Below are 24419 nucleotides of genomic sequence, written 5' to 3'. Positions count from 1 at the left end.
AATATGTTTTCTTCTGTTGACGTGTGAGAAATTGTAGAGGGCACAGAAGTGGGAGTTAAACGCTATCAGAGAACACATACTATTTTCATTGAGGAGGAGAGATAATTGAATGTTGGCAGCAATGTAAAGTTTGATAAAGGAAGGGGACTTCATTATGTGCTGACAATGGGAGTGATACTACACCTGGGTGAGGTGTGTCTGCTTCGCAAACCACCGTAGGGTCAAGAGCCAGCTTCTGTAAAGCACTTAGCCCAGTATCTGGCACGTTCTCATTGTTAGCTGCTCCTGTGTTTAGAGGGCATTGGTGGTTCATCTGTAGAATTCTTGCCTTCCATGTGGGAGACCCACGTTTGATTCCTGGCCAGCGTACCTCAGGCGCAGCCACCACAGCAGAGGCTTGTGTGTTGCTGTGATGTTGAGCTTCTAGACTAAGACAGACTAGGAAGAAAGGCCTGGTGAACTACGTCTGAAAAATCAGCCAATAAAAATCCCGTGGATCAGTGTCACTGAATTGTAGAAATTATTGAATTGGTATATGTTCTGCTGTGTATGTTCTCGACAACAAAAATAATTTATTAAAAAAAAACAAAACCCTGTGGATCACAACGGTCTGATCCCATGGTTGCCATGAGTTGAGGGCCATGAGTTGCCACAAATTGAGGGCTGACTCAACGGCAGCTAACAGCAACTACTATTGTTGTTATAATCGTTAGGTCAAGGATCGCAAATAGATTTAATTTCATTGTTGTTATGGGTTGAATTGTGCATCCCCAAAATATATGTGTTGGAATCCTAACCCCTACAGCTGTGGGTGTAATCCAATTTGGAAATAGTGTTTTTTTTTTTGTCTTTTTAATGAGGTCATATCAGTACAGGGTGTGTCCTAACCCTCATCACTTCTGAGTTATAAGGAGCGGCATAGATGCAGAGACATGCACGCACAAGCAGGGGTGGGGGGAACAGATGCCACAGTGAAGATTGCCAAGGAACCGAGGAACACTGGACTACAGAAGCTGAAAGAGACAAGGATCTTCCCCCATAGGCAACAAAGAGAGCCTTCGTCTATAGCCAGTGCCTTGAATGGGGACTTGTAGCCTCCTAAACTGTGAGAAAAGTTCTGTTTTTAAAAGCCACCTACTTGTGGTATTTGTGTTACATCAGCACTAGGAAACGAAGACTTGTGAACACTGGTCAATTACCAGTGGCTGGCTGATGTGCATTGCAGAGCCTTAGGGTTTGAGAAGGCCCAATAAATAACACTTTTCTCACCACCCTGAGGTGCGAACCCTTTTAGAGCCACGGAATAAGGCAATTGAAAACCAAACGTTCCCTTTGTTACTGATAAATCAGATAATGGAGAATGTGGTTTATATCTCAGAAGTAGACAGTCTTTGCCATCTAGCAGGGCTAGATCAACATAAGCCTCCCTGTCCCTCTCCCTGGAGTACTTGTGACACAAACACTTAAGTAGTTGGCTACTAATCCAAAGGTCGGAGGTTCGAATCTACCCAGAAGAAAGGCCTGGTGATCTGCTTCCAAAAAATCAGCCGTTGAAAACTCCATGGAGTGCAGTTCTACAGTGGCACATGTGGGGGTCACCATGAGCTTCAACTGACTTGAAGGCAACTGGTTTTGTTGTTGTTTTTTGGTATCTCCCCCTACCTCCACCTTCCCATGGACACTCTGGCAGGTGCAGAGCCCACCTGGCTTCTCTTGGGAGACAGAGAACTTCTCCTATGAGAAAGGGAAAGAAAGGGCTGGGCTACACCTGCTCAGTCCCTTCTTCTGTGTGAACATGTTAAAAACCTCCTTCTCTCCTGGGGAGGAGTGGAGAGAGGCCAGGGATGGGGCCTCTTGTATCTGGAATAAAACATGGTGGCAGTAGGTGAGGTTGTGTAGTACTTTTTACTTAAAAAAAAAAAAAAAGACTCAGCAGGAAAGAATTTTGTGATTGACAAGATCTACTAAAGGAATGGTAGTGAGAAGTGGTGGAAGTGAGGTGCTGGTAATTTTTAACAACCAACTTTTGAGGGGGACTGAGAATCCCTGACTTATAACATTTGCCAATTTCTGTGGTGTAAATACTCCTGCATGGCCAATTTAAAGCTATTAGCATGACATCGGAAACCCTGGTGGTGTAGTGGTTAAGAGCTGTGGCTGCTAACCAAAAGGTCGGCAGTTCGAATCCACCAGGCGCTCCTTGGGAACCCTATGGGGCAGTTCTGCTCTGCCCTGTGGGGTCGCTATGAGTCAGAATCGACTCATCAGCAATGGGTTTTAGCCTGACATTGGAGCCCTGGTGGCGTAGTGGTTAAAAGCTCGGCTGCTAACCAAAAGGTTGGCAGCTCAGATCTATCAGCTACTCCTTGGAAACCCTATGGGGCACTTCTGCTCTGTCCTATAGGGTCGCAATAAGTCGAAAACGAGCATGACATCACTGAGCGTAGAGTTGGGAAGAGGTATGCAAGTAGCATGGTATTTCTACTGTGCAGATATAATAGATGTAAATAACCTCAAGGGCATAAGTAGTAGCAAAGTGAAGTAAAAAAAAATAGCAAACAATGAGATTTGAGTGCTTATCACCTTTGTTTTTAATGTAAATTATTTAATTGTAAGGTTGTATTACTTGATTTCTAATAATTGTGGCTTAATTCCTGAGGGGGGGACGCTGAAACCCCCATGTGTATGTCAGGTTGTCATACTGTGGCAGCTTGCGTGTTGCTCTGATGGTAGAAGCTATGCCACTGGTATTCAGATTCCAGCAGGGCCAACCATGGTGGACAGGTTTCAGCTGAGCTTCCAGACTAAGACAGACTAGGAAGAAGGACTTGGCAGTCTACTTCTGAAAAGAATTACCAGTGAAAACCTTATGAATAGCAGCGGAACATTGTCTGATATAGTGTGGCAAGATGAGTCCTTCAGGTTGGAAGGCACTCAGAAGACGACTGGGGAAGAGCTGCCTCCTCAAAGTAGAGTTGACCTTGATGATGTGGATGGAGTCAAGTTTTTGGGACCTTCATTTGTTGATTTGGCATGACTCAAAATGACAAGAAACAGCTGCAACCACCATTAATAATTGAAACATGGCATGTACAAAGTATGAATGTAGGAAAAGTGGAAATCATCAAAAATGAAATAGAACGCATAAGCATCGATATCCTAGGCGTTAGTGAGCTGATATGGACTGGTATTGGCCATTGTGAATCTGGCAACCATATGGTCTACTATGCCTAGAAGGACAACTTGAAGAGGAATGGTGTTGCATTCATTGTCAGAAAGGACATTTCAAGATCTATCCTGAAGTACAGCGCTGTCAGTGATAGGATAATATCCATATGCCTACAAGGAAGACCAGTTAATACAACTATTATTCAAATTTACGCACCAACCAGTAAGGCCAAAGGTGAAGAAATCAAAGATTTTTACCAACTTCTGCTGTCTGAAATTCACTGGACATGCAATCAGGATGCACTGATAATTACTGGTGATTGGAATGTGAAAGGTAGAAACGAAGAAGGATTGGTAATTGGAAAATATGGCCTTGGTGATAGAAACCATGCTGGAGATTGCATGATAGAGTTTTGCAAGACCGACAACTTCTTCATTGCAAATACCTTTTTTCACCAACATAAACAGCGACTGTATACATAGACCTTGTCAGATGGAATACACAGGAATCAAATTGACTACATCTGTGGAATAGACAATGGAAAAGCTCAATATTATCAGTCAGAACAAGGCCGGGGCTGACTGTGGAACAGACCATCAGCTGCTCACATGCAAGTTCAAGTTGAAACCAGAGAAAATTGGAACAAGTCAACGAGAGCAAAAGTAAGACCCTGAGTGTATCCCACCTGAGTTTGGAGACCTTCTCAAGAATGGATTTGATGCATTGAACACAAGTGACTGAAGACCAGATGAGCTGTGGAATGACATCAAGGACATCATCTATGAAGAAAGCAAGAGGTCATTAAAAAGACAGGAAAGAAAGAAAAGACCAATATGGATATCAGAAGAGACTCTGAAACTTGCTATTGAATATTGAGCAGCTAAAACAAAAGAAATGATGAAATACAAGAACTGAACAGATTTCAAAGGACAGCTCGAGAAGACAAAGTATTATAATGACATGTGCAAGGAGATAGAAAACCAAAACGGAAGAACATGCTTGGCATTTCTCAAGCTACAAGAACTAAAGAAAAAATTGAAGTCTCGAGTGCAATAGTGAAGGATTCCATGGGGGAAAATATTAAACGATGCAGGAAGTATCAAAAGAAGATGGAAGGAACAGACAGTCATTGTACAGAAAAGAACTGGTCGGAGTTCAACCATTTTGAGAGGTAGCATATGGTCAGGAACTGGTGGTACTGAAGGAAGAAGTCTAATTTTCACTGAAGGCATTGGGGAAAAACAAGGCTTCAAGAATTGACAGAATATGAATTGAGATATTTCAACAAACAGATGTAGCACTGGAAGTGCTCACTTGTTTATGCCAAGAAATTTGGAAGATAGCTAACTGGTCAACCGACTGGAAGAGATCCATATTTATGCGTATTCTCAAGAAAAGTGATCCAACTGAATGGGGAAATTATTGAACAATATCATTACTATCACATGCAAGCAAAATTTTGCTGAAGATCATTTAAAAGCAGCTGCAGCAGTATGTCGACAGGGAACTGGCAGAAATTCAGGCCAAATTCGGAAGAGAACATGGAACCAGGGATGTTGTTGCTGCTGTCAGATGGATCCTGGCAGAAGGATGTTTACCTGTATTTTATTGACTGTGCAAAGGCATTCGACTGTGTGGATCATAACAATGTATGGATAACACTACGAAGAATGGGAATTCCAGAACACTTAATTGTGGTCACGAGGAACCTCTACATAGATCAAGAGGCAGTTGTTTGAACAGAACAAGGGGATACTGATAGGTTTAAAGTCAGGAGAGGTGTGTGTCAGGGTTGTATCCTTTCACCATACCTATTCAATCTGTATGCTGAGCAAATAATCCAAGAAGCTGGACTAAATGAAGAAAAACGGACATCAGGATTGGAGGAAGACTCATTAACAACCTGCATTATGCAGATGACACAAACTTCCTTGCTGAAAGTGAAGAGGACTTAAAGCACTTACTGATGAAGATCAAAGACCACAGCCTTTACTATGGATTGCACCTCTCAACATAAAGAAAACAAAAATCCTCACAACTGGACCAATAAGCAACATCATGATAAATGGAGAAAAGATTGAAGTTGTCAAGGATTTCATTTTACTTGGATCCACAATCAACACCTGTGGAAGTAGCAGTCAAGAAATCAAAACATGCATTGCATTGGGCAAATCTGCTGCAAAGGACCTCTTTAAAGTGTTGAAAAGCAGAGATGTCACCTTGAAGACTAAGGTGTGCCCGACCGAAGCCATGGTATTTTCAATTGCATCATATGCACGTGAAAGCTGGACGGTGAATAAGGGAGACTGAAGAAGAATTAACGCCTTTGAATTGTGGTGTTGGCGAAGAATATTGAATATACCACGGACTGCCAAAAGAACAAACAAATCTGTCTTGGCAGAAGTACAACCAGAATGTTTCTTGGAAGCAAGGATGGCAAGACTTCGTGTCACATATTTTGGACATGTTGTCAGGAGGGATCAGTCCCTGGAGAAGGACATCATGCTTGGCAAAGCACAGGGTCAGCGGAAAAGAGGAAGACCCTCAATGAGGTGGATTGACCCATGGCTGCAACAATGAGCTCAAGCATAACCACGATTGTGAGGATGGCACAGGACTGGGCAGTGATTTGTTCTGTCGTGCATAGGGTCACTATGAGTCAGAACCAACTCGACAGCACCTAACAACAACAACAAAAAATTCCTGAAAACTTAGTAGTTGGCTGTCAAGAGCTGGTACAACCTCATGAATTGCTGCAGCTCAGCACTGAGTGATGTGTTGTGGGCGGTGTCTTTCGATGACCCTGCACTAGACAGAACTGCAGTTTTTGTAGAAGTAACAACACAAGAAGTCAGCCTGTAGTCATCAGCAAACCATCAAAAGTAGGTCCTAGCCCAGAGCATGGATTCGAGAGTTGAAGGAAACGACTTAGCAGACCTGGTTTGCATTTTTGCTCTATGGCTTGAGAGCTGGGTGATCTTGGGAAGCTATGCAAATTCTGTGACTCAGTTTTAACTACAAAATAGAGAAGGTAGTTTCTGCTTTGTAAGGTTGTTGTGGTAATTAAACAAGATAATATATGTAACGCATTAACACAGTTCTCAGGACATACCATCCCACTGCCATGGAGCTGGTTGGGACTCATGGCGACCCATGTGTTACAGAGAACTGTTCCGCAATCTTAAGGGGAGCAGATCACCTGGCCTTTCTTCCGTGTGACCACTGAATAGGTTTGAACTGCCGACCTTTAGGTTAGAAGTTGAGCACAAACTGATCACGCCCTCAAGGGATCTCAGCACATACTAGACTCCTAATAAGAGCTGAGAAAATAACAGTTGTCAGGAGAAGGCAACAAAAGTCTGAGATCCTGACTTGAATAGGATTAATGGATGAAATGGGGACAACACAATAAAGTCACCTTAGAACCTTCTTCAAAGTGAATGAGAAAGTCATGACATTTTCAGTACAGACCATAAAATAGGCAGCTAAAGGTGGTATCCAGTAAGCATTCTCAACTAAAAAACCTAAGAATGGAGAATGAAACATAACAGTGGTGACATACACACCCTTTTATAGTGATACTAATAGTTTATACGAAAATAGGCAGAACAATGGTCGAAAGCAGATAAAGGCAGCAGAGGGAAGAAATGTGAGGTTAATTAAAGAATACCAGCCAGCCAGTGGTGACAGCTTTGGTTGCTTCTGTAACATGTAGCTTCTGTAACATGTAACTTCTATAAGTTCTAGAAACTAGAAAATTAATATATGGTAAAATGGTTATTTTAGGAAGATTAAAAATATGGAGAAGCAATACTATGGGAATAAAAATCATTTAGTTCAAGTAGATAAGAACTATTAATACATTGTGTATGTATTTTCACATTATTTCATGTAAATACAACATTTGTTGTACCTGTGTTTTAAGCTCAGGATACCTCAGTTTGCTTTGGTCCACAGCTTCCTAGCTGGTGCAGCTCGGATAGTGTAGAGCTGTGTGGAAATAAAGGTTTCCTCAGCCCTTGGGTGGCTGAGCTTCTCTAGAGAAGCAAAACCAGTAAAGCGTATAAATATGTATATATAGAGGGAAATTCATATCAAGGAAATGGCTCACGAGCTTGTAGAGGTTGGAACGTTCCAAGTCCGTGGGTCAGGCAGAAGGCTTCTCCTGATTTATGTAGCCGTAGGGACTGGTAAACCCAAGAATGGCAGGTCAGACAGCAGGACTCTGGCTCACAGGCTGCAAAGAAGGACAAATCCCAAGATGGGCAGGCAAGATGGCAGGTAAGCTGCTAGGTCAAGTCCCAAGAACCGGAGGTCAGACTAACAGGAGCCAGCGGCAGGATCAAGAGCACGTAAAAGCCAATGAGCCTTGCCAGAAAGTCCACCGGTATTGGATGCAGGCCACACTCCCAAGGAAACTCCCTTTCAGCCAATAGGCTGCTCACAGCAGATCCCATCATGGAGGTGATCACATTATATCCCATCTCATCATGAAGGTGACTGCTTCATTATACGACTGCCAGACTACATCGTAACTGCCAAACCACTGGGAATCATGGCCCAGCCAAGTTGACACAGAGCCTTTAAGATCACACTGGGGGAGGGTATGGAGTGGCTGGATACTCCAGTATTCTTTTCAGATACCATTTCCTAGGAATAAAAAAGGGTCAGGAAACATGCGTTAGTTCTGTGGAATCAGCCGCCTTCTGCACGCTAGAAAGATAGGAAAAAAAAAAAAAAAATAGGAGATGGGTTTAAAAGCCTCTTTCCTGGAAAGTGGGTCTTACTCCTCTGAGTCCCTTCTGTGTGCTACAGTTCCCTGACACTTCCTGCTTAACGTCACTAAACACGCCTTGTGAGACGATAGCTGTCGAAGACGAAAACTCAGATATCTCTTTTGTTTGCAATACTGGCAAAGATTAAAAATTTGATGACATCTGGGGTTGGCAAAGGTGTCAGGAAATACACCTTATGTCCTACTGGTGGGAGTAGAAATTATTACCTTTCTGTACCATAATTTTGTAATATGAAAAACAAGTCACCAAAAGTGCCTTGTTGTTGATCCAGTAATTACTCATAAGACTTAACCTTGAGGAAAGAATCATGAATGTGTACAAAGATTTCCCCAAGGATGTTTCTTGCAAAATGCCTAACAATAAGGGTGTGGCCAGAAAAATTGACGCATCTGTACGATGGATGACTATGTGACAATAGCATCGCATACGAGTATTTACTAATGTAGAAAGATATTTATGCACTGATAAATAAAAAAGCCTGTTAAGGCAGTACGTGTAGCACAAACCCAATCTTATAAAGCAACAAATACGTGTTTACATAGGAAAATGGTTATAAAGGTATACCAGATGTTAACAGTGGCTAACTTTTGGTGTTGTGCTTTTGTGTATTTTCCTAATTGTCTTCATCGAACATGTCTTGCTTTAGAGAAAGGAAACCGTGGCTCAGACTGAGAAAGTGAAATCGCTGGGCAGTTCCTTTGACTGGAACGGCAGGCACTGAAGGTAGCCGCGAGTTGACAGGAAGCAGCGTTTCTCCAAGAGGGCCCTGCAGCTGTGACTGTCCTAGCAGCCCCTTGCTCTGCTTCCTTACTCTGAGTAACTTTGTTCTCTGAAATCTTAGAGTATCGGAAACTTTGCTCTCAAATAATGTCAGTAAGAAGGATACATCCTGTTGTTGCCTAGAGAATCTAAGTTGCTTTGACACAGAGAAGCAGCCTCGATTTATTTTCTGGACTCAGCTTTCCTTATGTCTTAACTTTGTAGTTTCCAGGGATGCAGAACCTTAGCTCCTCTGAAATCAACCTCTTTATCAAGCTCTGCTTCATTTTAATTTCATCCAGAATCCTATAGTGACTCTGTATTTTTATTTATTTGAGTAGAGACCCCCATGCTCCTCTGGTTTGCAGTCTGTCCCTCTTTGCAGGAGGTCAATAAACCTTATTTTGTCGGATTGCAGATCTAATCCTGGTGGTCCTAGGTTGATTGGGCTGAGCTGCTTTTTTAATCAGGAAAAAGTAAAGCTGCTTTTTAGGTGTTGATGTGGGTTTTAGAAACACAGGTGCGTGCCCTCTCCCTGGAGAAGGAACAGTAACAAATTAACATTCTGAGCTCTCCCTGTGGGCTCCGTACTGTTCTCAGTGTTTTAAAACTGTTATTTGATTTTCATGACAGCCTTATGAGGAAGAATATTATTTTTCCTTTTTTTTTTTTTATGGATGAGGTCTCTTGGGTTTTAGAAAGCTTAACTTTTTCTATGGTGACACAGTGTGTGTTGGAGGCAGGATCCAAACACAGCCTGTTGGTGCCAGAGCTCGCGTTCTTCACTGCCGTTCCTGAATCACCTAGCAGACCCTCTCGGTAGTGCCGTGGGCGTCCACTCAGCAGGTGGAAGCCACCTCGGCTTTAATTTTCTCAACTGCTTTAACTGAGGTATCACCAATGAAACATTGTCCCTTGGCATCTGAGAGCCTAGTACAAAGTAGCCTGTAGCAACTTTGGTGAAAAAATTATTACAGTAGTACTCTAGCCCATAATATGTCCTTATTTCTGTATAAAACACTATTTTAAACTGTTTTTCATATTGTACATCTGAGGCTATGGCTTGTCCTGCCTTTGACTCCCTCATGGCATTCAGCATGTTCACACCCAAGAGCACAGCGCTGAAGTAATAGTTTAAAAATAAAATTTGTGTAAGGTGTGCCTAATGAACTGAAGAGGTCAGTTTTTTGGTTAGTTTTAATAGACTTCCACAGCTATTCTGAACCATAGAGAACAGAAGGGAAACAAGTCTGTAGATTTCTGAGGTGACTATTTCGAAGGACTGTGTAAGGTTTCAGATGAGTTTTAGATTGGTGGGAAGAGTTCATAAATACAGACCTGCTCTAAGTCTTTATTTAACCAAGTGTACAAAACCCAATGGAGGAGCGGGGGCTGGGTATTTCTGTGTGGCTTTTTTTTTAGGGGGGGGTGGCAGAGGGGGCCCTGGGAGAAGGGACGTTGTAGATAGGATGTTGCCAGAGTTGGAAAACAGTTGAATTCTTGTTGTGCCACTTCCCTTTACTATCAGGTTTCCATTATCATTTAATATAAATATATTAACAGTCTGTGTATTTCTGAATCAAGGAAATGTTTACAAGTACCCTCCTCCTGATCGCTGAACCAGACTCTGCACTGGCAAGGCCATGTCTCCTCTAGAGGAGGAAATCCACAGAGTACCAGGGATACCTCACAGATAGCCGGCATCTGGATGTGTATACTGGCTGGATTTGTAGAGAAAAATCAGAGTGAAGAGTCACTCATTTCCTACGTTGCCTTTCGTATCAAGTGAAAGAATTATACAAATTCAGTAATCATCTTCAAATGCCTTCTGTGTACCAAGTGCTGTGTGAAGAGATCTAGTTGTGGGTCCTTGGATTCCACCCTCTGCCGTCAAGAGGTCTGGTGTGCAGCATGGGAGACCCATGTGGATATGAATGGCTAAATATGAAGCACGATCCTAAGACCAGAAATGAACCATAAAGAGCTGAAGAAATGGGTAGGACCGAGCATTTCACCCAGCAAAGGAGAGGAATCTGAGAAAGCTTCAGAGAGGAATGGACTCTGTTGAAGAGCGAATAGGATTTCTACAGATAAGGGGGAGAGGTTGTGTACAAGAGGGAGAAAAAATAGGAGAGCAAAGCCAGGGAGTCAGGATAAGAGCTCTGGTGTGTGTTTGGGGCACTGCGTGTGGTCTGGTTTGGCAGGAGCTGAGTGAGAGGGAAGTGAAATGCGATAAGATGGTAAAGAGATTCTGTAGAAGTGCCCCTTAGGGTTCCCAAGGAGGGGCTGGTGGATTCGAAATGGTCTTTTGACTAGCAGCCATAGCTCTTAACCACCGCACCACCAGAGCCCTGTCTGTCTATCCTTAAAAAAAAAAAAAAAAAAATCCTTAGTCATGCCTAAATACCTTGAAAGGCCTCATACAAGATAAACATCCATATACAGGCGTTAGGGTAACAGGAAAGTGGTAGGAGCGTGAGCTTGAGTCGGGCAGCCTAGGCTGCAATCATGGCCCCAGTACTCAGACGCAGTGGGACCTTTACAGATTTACTAATACATCCATCTGTGCTCCAGTTTCTTCCTGTAACATGGGGATAATTCCAGCACCTTATTGTGAGGATTAAATGAATGAAATAATGTAAATTAAAATATCTAAACAGGTTCCTGGTACTGATGAATCTGTAAATGTGAGCTAGTATCATAATTCTGATTTTGTTTAAAAATTTTAACTCTTCACTCAGACGCTGTGTATTTTTCTTCAGTACTGTTGATGACTCGTTTGTCTTCAGAACACTCATCACTAGAATATCAAGAGAACCAATTGTTCAGAATATTATTTATACTTGTTAAGTGTTAGAAAGGTTAACTCTTATTAGCTTATGAATATGTACTGAGTGTCTGCCACATTTCTAGTGCCAAGCCTGGTAAAATAGAAGAATGCAGGGTACAATTCGTTGTCTTCGAGGGGTCTGTGGTCTAGTTTGGGAGGAAAAAGTCAGCATAGCTGTATTGTAGACAAAGCCACAGTTTTGTCTTAGGCTCAGAGGTGTCATCATATTTTGACAGAAATGATTGGATGCATCGTTTTCTTCACAGCACCCTCTCTGGAAATAAGTCTCTTTGAAGCAACAATATAAAATAGTAGATACGCGGGTACTGTTAGGAAACCCTGGTGGCGTAGTGGTTAAATGCTATGGCTGCTAACCAAGAGGTCGGCAGTTTGAATCCACCAGGCGCTCCTTGGAAACCCTATGGGGCAGTTCTACTCTGTCTTATAGGGTCACTATGAGTTGGAATTGACTCGACGGCAGTCGTTTTGGTTTTTTGGTTTGGGTACTGTTAGAGCAGAAGTAATGTAGAAGTTCAGGGAAGAGAGATGCTAACGTGGATTAGGGTTGCTGGGGAAGAAATAATAGAAGTAAGATCTGCTTTGGTGGACAAGTGAGGAGAATCCTCCCAGGAGGAATCACTGTAAGAGCGAGAGCCTAGAGAGCAACGGTGGTCTTGAGAGGGCAGTATATATGGATGCTGGCCTGGCTTAAATCCAGGTTTATATTGAGGAGCAAAAAGAAGTTGGGTTGGATAAGAGGACCGGAGCCGGGTTGTAGAGGGAATGGCGGGCTGGAATGTAGGGTTAGTCTTGGGGTGGGGGTGGGGGTAGGGGGTTGCTGGAGGTGTTGAGCAAGAGAAGGATGAGATTAAGGTGGCTTTGTAGGAAGGTGTTTTGACGGGCGTTCAAGACGGTTTAGATGGGAGAAGGAAGGATGAAGTCAAGGAGACCAACTAGAAGACTGTTTAGCTATTACAGTGGTTCATGTGTGAGAAGAGGCCTGAAGTAGGATGGTAGCAGAAGGAGGAGAAAAAAAGGAGCTAATTTAAAGAGGACTAATGAATAGGGCATTGGAGGCTGATATTTATTGTTACAGGAGGTACCAATCCTAACATGATAGGATTTTGAGCTTAGAACAGTAGAAGGATGGTGGTGCAGTGCAGAACAAAGAGGTGAGGAAAACTTACTGTGCAGTTTGTACAGGCAGAGATAGAGGTTAGATAGATATTTAGAAAGATAGATAACATTTTGGAACAAGGAAAAAAGAAATGACCTCATAATGCTACCATTTTAACACAGCTGTACGTCATTTTCGTATGTCTCTATTTTGCCTTATAGCCCTGGTTCATATACCCACATATTCCACATATCTGCAATTATAAATGTATATGTCTTTTTGTATTATTTAAACTAGTGTTTTTTTATGCAGTCTTTATCATTTTAAATATTATCGGCTAAGTGCCTACCCCTTGTCTGGTACGTCCCCAGAGCTTTCTGAAAGCAGGGACAATATTGATGATAGTCATTCCTGTGTATCTAGACCACAGGAGAAGCCTAACAAATGTTTATTGAATGAAAACATATTGATCACATAGTTTATCTCCCTTAGTTTTCTTTGTAGAAGTTGCTACAACAAGCGTGTGTATGATAGTTTTTTGCTTCTGTTGAATTGTTTCCTTATGATAAGTTCCCGAGACTGGAATTACTGAGTGAAAGGACGTTAGGCCTATTTTGCAGGACGTCCAGGTGGCAATGTCCAAGGGAGAGTTTGGAGACAGCTGGAGCGGAGTGAAAAGTCAGCACTTTTCACTGTTGCCGTTAGGTGACATGGACTCGATTTTTGACTCTCAGTGACCCCACGTGTTAGAGTAGAACTGCCCCATGGGTATTCTAGGCTGTGTGATCTTTTACAGGAGCAGATTGCCAGGCAGGAAAATTCACATAAAGAGCCATTTTGTGCTTTACTATTATTTGGAGGCATGAAGGCAGTTCCACCAGAAAACTTTATTGGTAATTAATGTCTTAGCAAGCCTTCAATTTGGAGAACATTGCTTGAGTATCCAGCCTTGAGATATCTTCTCTGTGTAGGAGTCTTCAAAAAGCTCTGTATCAGTTGGGATGTCATCTGACTGTTAGACAGCTGGGCATACGGAGACTTAAACGTGGAAGGGGTTTATTCTGTTCATGTAAGTACATGTCTGCGGATAGGCAGTCTGGGGCAGTTACGGTAGCTCAGTGATGTCATTGGAGAGCTAAACTCTCCTTGTCCTCCCTCATCTGCAGCCTGTGACTTTCATCCGCATGGCTGCAAGGTGACTGCCACCCTTGTTTCAGGCAGGAAGATGGGAGAGGGCAAGGACAAAGAGATGAAGGGACTTTTCTGTGGAGTCTGCCCTCTAGAAGGCTTTCCTAGAGTCTCTGCCCAGCACCTTCTACTTATATCTCCTTGGCTAGAACTATATCATCTGGCTGCTCCTAACCTCCCTAACTGCAAGGGAGAAGGTTAGAGTTTTTAGCTGGGTATGTTACTTCAAAATAAAACTGGGGTGCAGTGAGTAAGGAAGGAGGGGAGAATGAATGTTGGGTAGGCAACCACCGGTGTCTGCCACAATCCCCAAATGGCTTACTGAAGATTCTCCTAACGGCCCGTTCTGTGAGGTGGTGAGGGGCAGGCATTGATATTTATATTACATAAATGAAGAAACAAAAAGATGTGAATTTTTGAGGTGTCTGTGAATAGCTATGAATATGATTAATTCTTTTGTAAAAGAATGTTATTTTGTGCTCTAAAAACTAACCAAATATAGCATTAAATCTTAGAATTTTACAAAGCTTATGTTCAAAGTAGGAATTAATATTAAATAGCTTTATTACAGGAAGATTCTTAATCAGTCAGTATAAATAAGGGCTAGAAACACCTCAGGATAGATCAGTTGATGAGGAGGTTACCTGGTAACATCTGGATAACCCTGCAGAACCTGGGTTTATACGGCCCAAATGAGTATGCTCAAAAGAGCCACAACTCTAGGCTTGTACTCAGCACTTGAAATGTAAAGCTTTGTTTTTCGTGACTCAGGTCTTCTCGAGCTTTATTCCAGTGTTTCTTAGTTCTCACTGCATTAGAATTAGCTGGGGAGTGTCTTAAAGATATTGATGCCAGAGTCCCTCCCACCGCAGATCTCCCTATCCTCTTGGTCTGGGCTGGTCTTCTGAGTGAGAAGGAATGTGGACATACACTGAACGGTGGCAGTGGGCTAGAGGGGAGAGGACAGCACTGCCAAGTATATAGGACAGTGCCGCCCACTAGAACCTTCTGCTGTGCTGTCAGACGTGGTCCCTGAGCCACACAGGCCGTTGAGCAAGTGAGACGTGACTAGTGTGACTGAGGTGAGGAACTGCACTTTTGTTTAGTTGCCAATTTAAATAGCTACATGTGGCTCATGGCCACTTTATTGGACAGCCCAGATTTATTTAGGAGGTAGATTTATTTAGGCTGTTGTTACTGATGGGGGAGAAGAGGGTAGGGGTGGGAGAAAGGGGACGGAGAGGGAGGAGTTGAACATAACCTCACAGTTTGTACCTTCAGTAACGGGACAGGCAGTAGGACTTCCGGAACAGGAAACAGAGCTGGACGAGTAGGTTCGTGAGTCTCACGCCAGGACCTCTGAAATGACTAGCACATGGCACAAAGCCCGGCCTATTTTAGGTGCTTAATCTACATTAGATTGTTTTAATAATACTTGGGCGGGGTTCACAGTTCCTGTGTTGTATTTGCTTTGTACAAATACAGTCTAAAAGTGTCTCTGAAAATAGTATTTTCTTTCTATTCAATCTCTTGTCTTTCCCTCTTTTTAAACCAGGTATCAAATTGTAGTGGAAATAATCCAAGCGACTACAATCAGCAGCTTTCCCCAACTGAAGAGACACAAGGGTAAGAACCTGTCTTGTTTTCTTAAGGTATACATTTTAAAGTCCTGGGTCTACCCCCAGTCCTCTCTCTCCTGTCAGAGGTTTGGCAAGTACAAGCATTCATCTGACTTGTATTTAAATATTTCAGATTTATTAAAATAATACTGTAACAGCGTTCAAACCAAAAAACCAAACCCGCTGTGGTTGAGTCAATCCTGACTCATAGTGACCCTATAGGATAGAGTACAACTGCCCCATAGAGCTTCCAAGAAGCACCTGGTGGATTCCAACTGCCGACCTCTTGGTTAGCAACTGTAGCTCTTAACTACTAGGCCACCAGGGTTTCCATAAAAGTGTTAGAGAAAGTAAACATAATTTCATCCTAACAAGAATCTGTGTTTCCATGTGTTCCTTATAAACTTTAATCACATGTAGTCGTCATTTTTAGAAAGTATATATTTCTTGGGCATAACTGCTTCTGTTCTGTTCTTAAAATGAAACATTATTTCATAATTTTTTCTCATATTTGAAATTTAATCTTAATATTCATCAATATTTCTGTCTTGAAACATGATCTTGATAGTCACTTAAATGACTCCAGTGAGTGGACGTTTCATGATTTTCTTAACCTTTTTCGTTTGTTAAGCATTTGGATTATTAATAGCTTTTTTCCTTCTTACATTCTTTTGTTGTAGATTTAAAAATATATACTCTATGGTTTTTTCCTGTTTTTTTTCTTTCCCTCTTCAAATGAAGATGAATTTTACCCAGGCATGATCCTGAGGGATAATTAAGGAATAAGGAATACTCTTAGCTCCTCTGTAGTTTGCTCGATGCTGGTGTATTCCCCATTTCATACTTGAAGCTGGAGGACGTGCTCATGTCTAGAGTGCAGAGTGGGCCTTGGTTCGAAGCTGAGAGACAGCAAACATTACTTCCACCTTGCAGGCTTCCAGGCTCACTCAAGTCCCTGTCAGGGGTAAAGTTCTAGAAGAACCTGGAAGAATTGGACCAGAGACTTTTAAAATATACTCCCAGGCTTCTAACTGGCACTCAGAGGCAAAAGGAATCTTGAAGTTGGGGACTTTTCTTGAGTCATTGACAGAAGGCAGGAGCTGTGTAAAAAAAGAAATAAAGGTATAGGCTTTGAAGAGGCACTAATTCTTTATCTCAGCCCAATAAAGAAGATTGTGCAGCTGTGTTCATTCAGCAGCTGTGTACTGAGCACCTATTAGATGGTAATGATTAGCAGTGAACAAGACATCTCTGTCCTCATCCAGTCCGTGCACCAGGCCGGGAGGCAGTTAAACAATAAACAACATTTCAGAGGGTGATGTGGGCCTGGTTGCTGTTAGTTGATGCTGAGTCATCGTCACTCCATGTGTGTCAGAGTAGAACTGCTCCATAGGTTTTCCAAAGCAGATAGGCAGGCCTCTCTTCCAAGGTGCCTCTGGGTGGGTTTGAACCATCAGCCTATTGGCTGCTAGTCAAGGGCTTAACTGTTAGCGCCACCAGAAACTTCCGCCTTGGAGAAAAATACAGCAGACGGGGTGGGGCTGGGAGGGTGGGGAATACTGGGCCAACTGGAAGGGAGGCATGTTTTGCTTTCAAATGGGGATCATCGGACCTGTGAGCAGAGACTTAGGGGCCTGAGGGTATCTGGAGTAGGGCCTGGGCAAAACCCTGAGGCAGAAGCTTTCTGGGCCCCTTTGAGGAGCCCAGAGTGGCTGAAAGGCATGAGTTTGGGAGAGAAACCAAACATGAGGTCAGAAAGGTGGCAGGGGGCTGGATCACGAAGGGCCCTGCTAGTTACTGTGGGCACTCTAGCTTTTACTCTGAATGAGGAGGGAAGTCTAGAGGCTTTTGGGCAAAGGAGACTAGATCTGATGAATTCCTACAAGAGTGTGGGCTTCGCTCTTCACTTTTTTCTCTTTGTGTTTGTAGAGAAGATACTTTGTTTTCATATTTTAAAGGGAATACTAGAGAGAGATTTTGCTTGCCACTCTTATGTTTTCTTTACACTCCTCCTTCTTACATGAGTTTAGTCAGAAAAATGCCCTTCTTATTTTGTGTTATATTACTAGACATTCTCAGTGTCAGGAGATAATTCTTACTTGCAGGCCTCCCTTTTCTCTTTGAGCTGCCTTTACAGCTGCCTTGGGTATCCCAACCCCTTTGTATTTAAGCTGCCATCTGGGAGAAGGTGAACAAATTGAGAAATCAGGAGTGACTTCTAATGGTTACAGGATTTCTTTTTGGGGTGAAGAAAGTGTTATACATTTAGATTGCGGTGATGACTGTACTTACTGCTCTGCACATATACCAAAAACCATTGAATTGTATGCATTAAAATGGGTGAAATTTATGGTGTCTGACTTATATCTCAATAATGGCACAGTGGTTAAGTGCTCACCTACTAACCAAAGGGTCAGTGATTGGAACGAACCAGCTGTTCCTAGGGAGAAAGATGTAGCAGTCTGCTTCCATAGAGGTTACAGGCCTAAGGGGCGGTTCTACCGTGTCCTATAGAATCACTATAAGTTGGAATTGACTCAATGGCAGTGGGTTTGGTTTTTAGGTTTTAAAGCAGTTTAAAAAAAAAAAAAAAAGAATGAGGAGATGGAGACTGAAAATTCAGTTTGAAGCAAAGCTAACTTGAGCCTTTCTGGGGCCTAGAGTCTAGAGCAATGCTGTCCAGTAGAACTTTCTATGATGATTGAAATATTTTATACCTGTGCCAAACAAGATGGTAGCCGCTAGCCACATATGGCTATTAATTGAGCCGTTGAAATACGATTAGTTATGACTGAGAAATTGAATTTTTAATTTTAACTAATTTAAATAGCCACATGTGACTATTGGCTTTTGTATTGGGCAATGCAGGAGAGTATTTAGGAATTTCAAGGACTCTCCAGTCCTAATTCAGTGACTACCAGTAAATGAAACAGCAAGTACAAGTGCCTAGCATAGTTTCTGGCATGTCAGTACTTAGGAGAGTTGAAATTGAGTAATAAGCAAAGTCTCATTTTAAAAAAGCTCTTTGACCAAATGTATTTCTCTTTGAACTTTTATTCTAAATTTTAATTAAATAGTCCTGGTGGAGTTTGGTTTGTCTTTGAGCCAGAGCATCTCTTCCCTTCTTGAAGTCTAGGACTCTGCTTTGTATGCTTTTTGCTTCTTCAAAACTGGCTTAAACAACTTTAGAGGCTTAGAGTTGGGGAGAAGTGATCTCTACGCCAGGGTGACATCAGGTCGGGTTCAGAGTTCTGATTCATTAGGCCCACATGAGTGTAAGAGTTCTCTCGTGAAGTAGACTAGGGCCCTAGGATATCATTTGGGTCTAAAAGGTCCTTCATTTAGGGATCAGTATCTAGTGCTGAGGAGCCCTGATGGTGCAGTGGTTAAGTGCTTGGCTGCTAACCGAAAGGTCAGGGAACCTACCAGCCGCTCCAGGGAAGAAAGATGTGGTAGTCTGCTCCCATAAAGATTACAGCCTTGGAAACCATATGGGGCATTTCTACTCAGTTGTATAGGGACACTATGAGTCGGAATTGACTTGACAGCAGTTGGGTATCTAGTGCTGGGAATAAATGAGACAAGCCTTTAGGGGAGAAAAGTCAAGGTGACTGGGTATTTGTTGCCTGCTATTAATTCTCCTTCTTAGCAAGTTTCAGAGTCTCTTCTGACACCCATTTTGGTCTTTTCTTTCTTTCCTGTCATTCTAATGACCTTTTGCTTTCTTCTTGTATGATGTCCTTGATGTCATCCCACAACTCGTCTGGTCTTTGGTCATTAATGTTCAGACTTGCTCTTGAATGTACAGCAGCTAAAGCAAATGTAAGAAACGGTGAAGTAAAAGAGCTGAACAGAGGATTTCAAAGGGTGGCTCGAGAAGACGAAAGTATTATAATGACACGTGCAAAGGTTTAGAATTAGAAAACCAACAGGGAAGAACGTGTTTGGCATTTCTTAAGGTGAAGGAACTGAAGAAAAAATTGAAGCCTAGAGTTGCAATACCGAAGGATTCTATGGACAAAATATTGAATGATGCAGGAAGCATCAAATGAAGATGGAAGGAAGACACAGAGTCACTGTACCAAGAAGAATTGATAGGAATTGATACCACAGCTTTCGGTATGGATTACACCTCAACATAAAGGAAACAGAAATACAGCTGGACCGATCAGCAACATCATGATAAATGAAGGATAGAATGAAGTTGCCAAGGTTTTGATTTTACCAGGATCCAGAATTAATGCCCATGGAAGCAGCGGCCAAGAAATCAAACGAAGTATTGGAGAAATCTGCTGCAAAAGACCTCTTTAAAAGGTTAAAGAACAAAGGTGTCACTTTGAGGACTAAGGTGCACCTGACCCAAGCCATGGTATTTTCTGTTTCCTTACATCCATGGGAAAGCTGGACAATGAGTAAGGAAGACTGAAGAACTACTGATGCCTTTGAATCACGGTGTTGGTGAAGAATATAGGATATACCATGGGCTACCAGAAGAAGGAATAAATCTGTCTTGGAAAAAGTACAGCCAGAGTGCTCCTTAGAAGTGAGGATGTCGAGACTTCGTCTCACATACTTTGGACGTGTTATTGGGAGGGACCACTCCCTGGAGAAGGACATCATGCGTGTTAAAGCAGAGCTTCATCGAAAAAGAGGAAGACCCTCAAGGAGATGGATTGACACAGTGGCTACAACAAGATCAGGTATAGCGAAGATCGCGAGGATGGCACAGGATAGGGCAGTGCTGTGTTCCGTTGTACGTGGGGTTGCTGTGAGCAGGAAGTGACTTGACGGCACCTAACAACAAGAACGTTAGCTCTCCTGTCACTCTTTGACCACTCAGTAGATACGGAATGTGCACCTCAGAATTTATTGTGCAGAGAGCCACATTTAGCATTATTTCACATAGCAAACTCTTACGTTCGTATTAGCCTCATGTGTCAAATAAATACGGACAAATCAGTGTGATCACGCAAGATTTTTATAATTAACTTTTCATCTGTGGTCTGTACACTGATAGCATGTTTTGATGTAATATTTACATTATATTTTTAATGAATAATTCCACCAAAATAGTTGTTCAATATTTTCCATAAATTATTTGAGTTATTAAATACTTAAAATCTTATGAGAAATTAATTTTTGACAAAAAAAGTCATTTAATTTATTAATTTTTCCTATTTTTATTCAGGTTAGGGCTATGGCATACCCGTCGCTGTGGAGTTGAATCCAATTTACAGAAATCCTTTAATACAGAGTAGAACGGCCCCATAGGGTTTCTAAGGCCGTATGTAAATCTTTATGGAGGCAGACTGCCACATCTTTCTCCTGTGGAGCGGCTGGTGGGTTTGAACCGCCAGCCTTCTGGTTAGCAGCTGAGTGCTTAACGACTGCGCCACCAGGGCTCCTGTATGGCTACGGCATAGTTATGATTAAAGCCTATTTGTTCATATTTTTATGATTAAAAAAAATGTCAGTATAGTACCACTGGGCAGCGTGGCCCTCACAGGGTTGGAGAGATAGTGTAGTGCATGACTGTGTATAAATGGAAATAGAAAAATGAAAAAGTAGATTTGTTATGGGAACTTTAAAAAAATACCTTTAGAGAATACAAAACTAATGCGGTGTCCAGGAATAAGATATTGCGGTCTATCTAGGTCCTCGGTAATTGAAGTGAAAAGGACTGATATAAAAGATGATAAAGAAAAATAGCCTACTTGAGGACTGACTGGATGTCGGAATGAATTGTAAGATGGAACAAAGAATCCAGGAGGACTATAGTGCTGGTACAACCTGCTGATTGTAAGGATGAAGAAGTACCAGTCTAGAGAAGTTCATTAAATTAGGCTGAGATCTTAACTTCTAGTCTGCTGCCATTTCTGTCATGTCCCATTGGCTTCAGGTGATGTGATATGTGGGGTCTACAAGAAAAAGCAGCATAGCAGGAGTTAGGAGACCTTGGTTCAACTTAGATTTTGCTGCTAGCTTTTTTTCCTTGTGAAACCTGGACAAGTCCTTTTATTTCACTAGGACTCAGTCTTCTCGCCTTTAGATTGAGTGCTGGCTCAGATGATCATTTAAAGGGCTTCTCAGTGAAGCCGTTGGAAGAGTTGGGGAACCTATGAGGGAGGCTCTTTTGGGGTGAGTGTGCTTATTGGTCTTGGGCATTCTGGGTTTGAGATGACAGGAGAACAGAAAGGTGCTCATTTGGCATTTCTAGGTTGGGATTCAGACTGTGAAGAGAGTACAGCTCTGGAGAGAAATATTTGGAAGTTCTCATTATAGAGATAGTAGCTATAGTTATCTATAAACTGTTGTCTCCAAGTCAAGTGTCTGTGTAAAACTGATGCTGTGTTCCCAGTCGTTAGAGCAGAACAATGTGTTGACAGTCTGAAGTGAGTTTCTCTAATTCATAATACCGTTTGCTATCCCATCTTTAAAGTTCGTGTGTAGGTGTTAAGCTGTTATAAATTAAGTACAGATACTCTTTTATTTTTTGAAGATTAGATATAGCATTCGTCGTTGTCCTTACCTTTTTTTTTAGTTGAATATTCAATAAGTGTTGAGTGTTACGGGAAGCAAGTCTTGTTTCTCTGTCACCTTTGGAGTTTTGATGTGGCTGACAAATGAAAGGTTAATTTATCAACTGATCCTGGATAGCTACTATAAAATAAAGGTAGCCATCTCATTCTTTTCTCTAATTTTTTCTTTAATTTATTTAAGACAAACATGTTTTTTCTTCTCGTAAAAGTCATCATGCAAGGTTAAATTTTTAACGTTAAAATGCTCCCCAAAATAAATTGTGGAGTTGTTTTGGAGGTCTTTGCGTTTTAGAGGTAGTGTGATCTGAAAGAAATGCCATCAGGCAAATAGTTGGAGAAGCCACAGTTAGTTATGTTTACCTTTCCCCACAAACCTCACCTGTCCACACTGTGGCTTCTTTTAAACCTGGAACAGAGGGTGGGCTCATTCCTATCTCAGAGTGATGATGTAGGGATGCTCCAGGTTGTGTGTCCAGTGTTGTTTCTCCTAATTTCCACACGTTCTTTGTAAGTGGGAAACTGAAGGATTTTAAAGAAAGAGTAAACAGATGGACGGTCCTAAGAATAGTGTGAGAACTTTATTTATGAATGTGGTGTATATATCTATAAATATAGTTTTGTTGCTGGATATAAAGATGTTTCTGGCCGGTCTTTTTAAATGAAAGCTGTTGATGATAAAGAAATGACACGCGATTGTGAAAACACTTTGAGAATTTAAAGAAAAAAATACCGTTTAACAGGTTGGGAAAAATTATCTGATCATGGATCCTGAAACAGTCCAGAGCCAGATTACCCAGTAGGCGAGGTAAGCACAGCCTTGCTCAGACTCCTGTGCTGTTGGCAAGGAAACGAAATCAGGTATAATTAGGAAAAAAGTTCTTACAGGGAACTTACAAATTCTAAACAATTAAGAACAATTAGTCTCAGAAGTTTTAGTTTGCTCACAAAATTTTCTTGCCTCTGACCTTATTTTATCATTCATACCTGACCAAATATAATATCACTGAGGGCTGAATTTTACCCACTAATTATATCAACTGCTTGTAGGTCATGGAACTTGGCCAGTTTAGCAAGTCCAACTGGCTAATTTCAGTGAACTTTTTTCAGTCTTCATCTTCTTTGACCTGTGAGCAGCATCTGATGTTGTTGACTCCTTCCTGAAATCTTACTTGTCCTAGAAGCCAGGGTCTCATAAGGTACCCTACGAAGCTTGGACTGAGACCTGTAGAGCATGGTTCTTAACCTGTTAAAACACAGTGGCTGGGCCCCGCCCCAGAATTTCTGATCCTGAAGACCTGGAGTAGGCCGCAGGGGTTTGCATTTCTCACAGGTTCCCTGGCGAAGAAGATGCTGGTTCCCCAGGAACCACTGCTGTAAATGATAGAGGGCCATTGATGTGTTCATATGTGCATTTTAATACCCAAGTGTCAAATGGTTCTAGCAGCATCAGAACCTGTCTCCTTCAGGGGGAAAATGAGAATCGAGATCAGCCCAAGGCTGATCCCTGTGAGGTAGCGGTCAGACACCACCACTGTCCACCTTTTTTTTTTTTTAACCAGTTCTGACATCAGCTGTCCCTCCCGCAGCACTCTCTGCTTCTCTTCTGGGTTCAATAATTCATTGCAGTGGCCACACAGAACTCACAGACCAAACTCACAGTTAAGTGGTTTGTTAAGGAAGCAGCAGGGTACAACGTGGAATCAGGACCAACTGGCTACAACTCAGGATCAGGACCAGGGAGCGTGTAGGCAAAGTCTGGAGGGCTCACCTGAAGAGGAAAGCACATCCCCCCTCCTCTTCAGGGCAGGACAGTTCTCTCAGCTCCTCTCAGCCATACAAGTAGGCAGGCCCTTCTCTCTGCTGTGCACACCCCTTCTCAGCCTTGCAGGCTTCCTCCTGGCCCCCTGAGGGCAGGCCTCTCTGACTTGGGCCTCCCTCCTGTCAGCCTCTCCACTGCAAACTGACAGAGCTCGTAGTCAGTGTAGCAGTTTTGTTCAACTCTCTTAGCTTCTTTCCTGACAGCAGACTTCTGCCCTTACCACCGACTCTGCCACAGGGCCTCTTCCTCAGCCTCTCACTGTCTTCAGTGTTACAGCCCTTGGCCCGTGTTACAGCTCTTTTAGGAGGTTCATTGCTACCTCTGTCTGTTTCTCTTTTCTTGCCTCTTCTCCTTTCCTGCTTCTTTCTTCTCCTTCTGGCTGCCAAACCTCTGTAGGGTTGTCTGTTTTAGAAGCAAACTCCTGGTCAATTTCAAGGTGTGGCCTCCCCACCAGGGCCATGAACTGACCAATCCACTCTCGGTAGGCCCCAGATACTTCATTTGCATAGTAGGCTGTCCATTCATTCGCGTAAGTATATTGACTAATCCATGCATGGTACACACCAATCACAGGGCAGGCCGC

At 42.4% G+C, this 24419-nt stretch overlaps 1 protein-coding gene across 10 annotated transcripts in view; it reads left to right on the top strand.

Moving 5' to 3' along the window:
• Nucleotides 1–24419, top strand: part of SNX25 (sorting nexin 25) — a 164137-nt gene that overhangs the window by 67960 nt on the left and 71758 nt on the right. For all 10 annotated transcript variants that reach the window (XM_064272930.1, XM_064272932.1, XM_064272931.1 and 7 more), the window contains one exon: nt 15415–15485. In XM_064272930.1, coding sequence (XP_064129000.1) covers nt 15415–15485 — 71 coding nt within the window. The remainder of the gene's footprint in view (nt 1–15414; nt 15486–24419) is intronic.

The sequence above is a fragment of the Loxodonta africana genome, chromosome 19 (genome assembly GCF_030014295.1).
Source record: "Loxodonta africana isolate mLoxAfr1 chromosome 19, mLoxAfr1.hap2, whole genome shotgun sequence".
In the NCBI taxonomy this organism is placed as follows: domain Eukaryota; kingdom Metazoa; phylum Chordata; class Mammalia; order Proboscidea; family Elephantidae; genus Loxodonta; species Loxodonta africana.
Note: the sequence above shows the minus strand (reverse complement) of the source record. Positions and strands in the feature narration are given on the sequence as shown.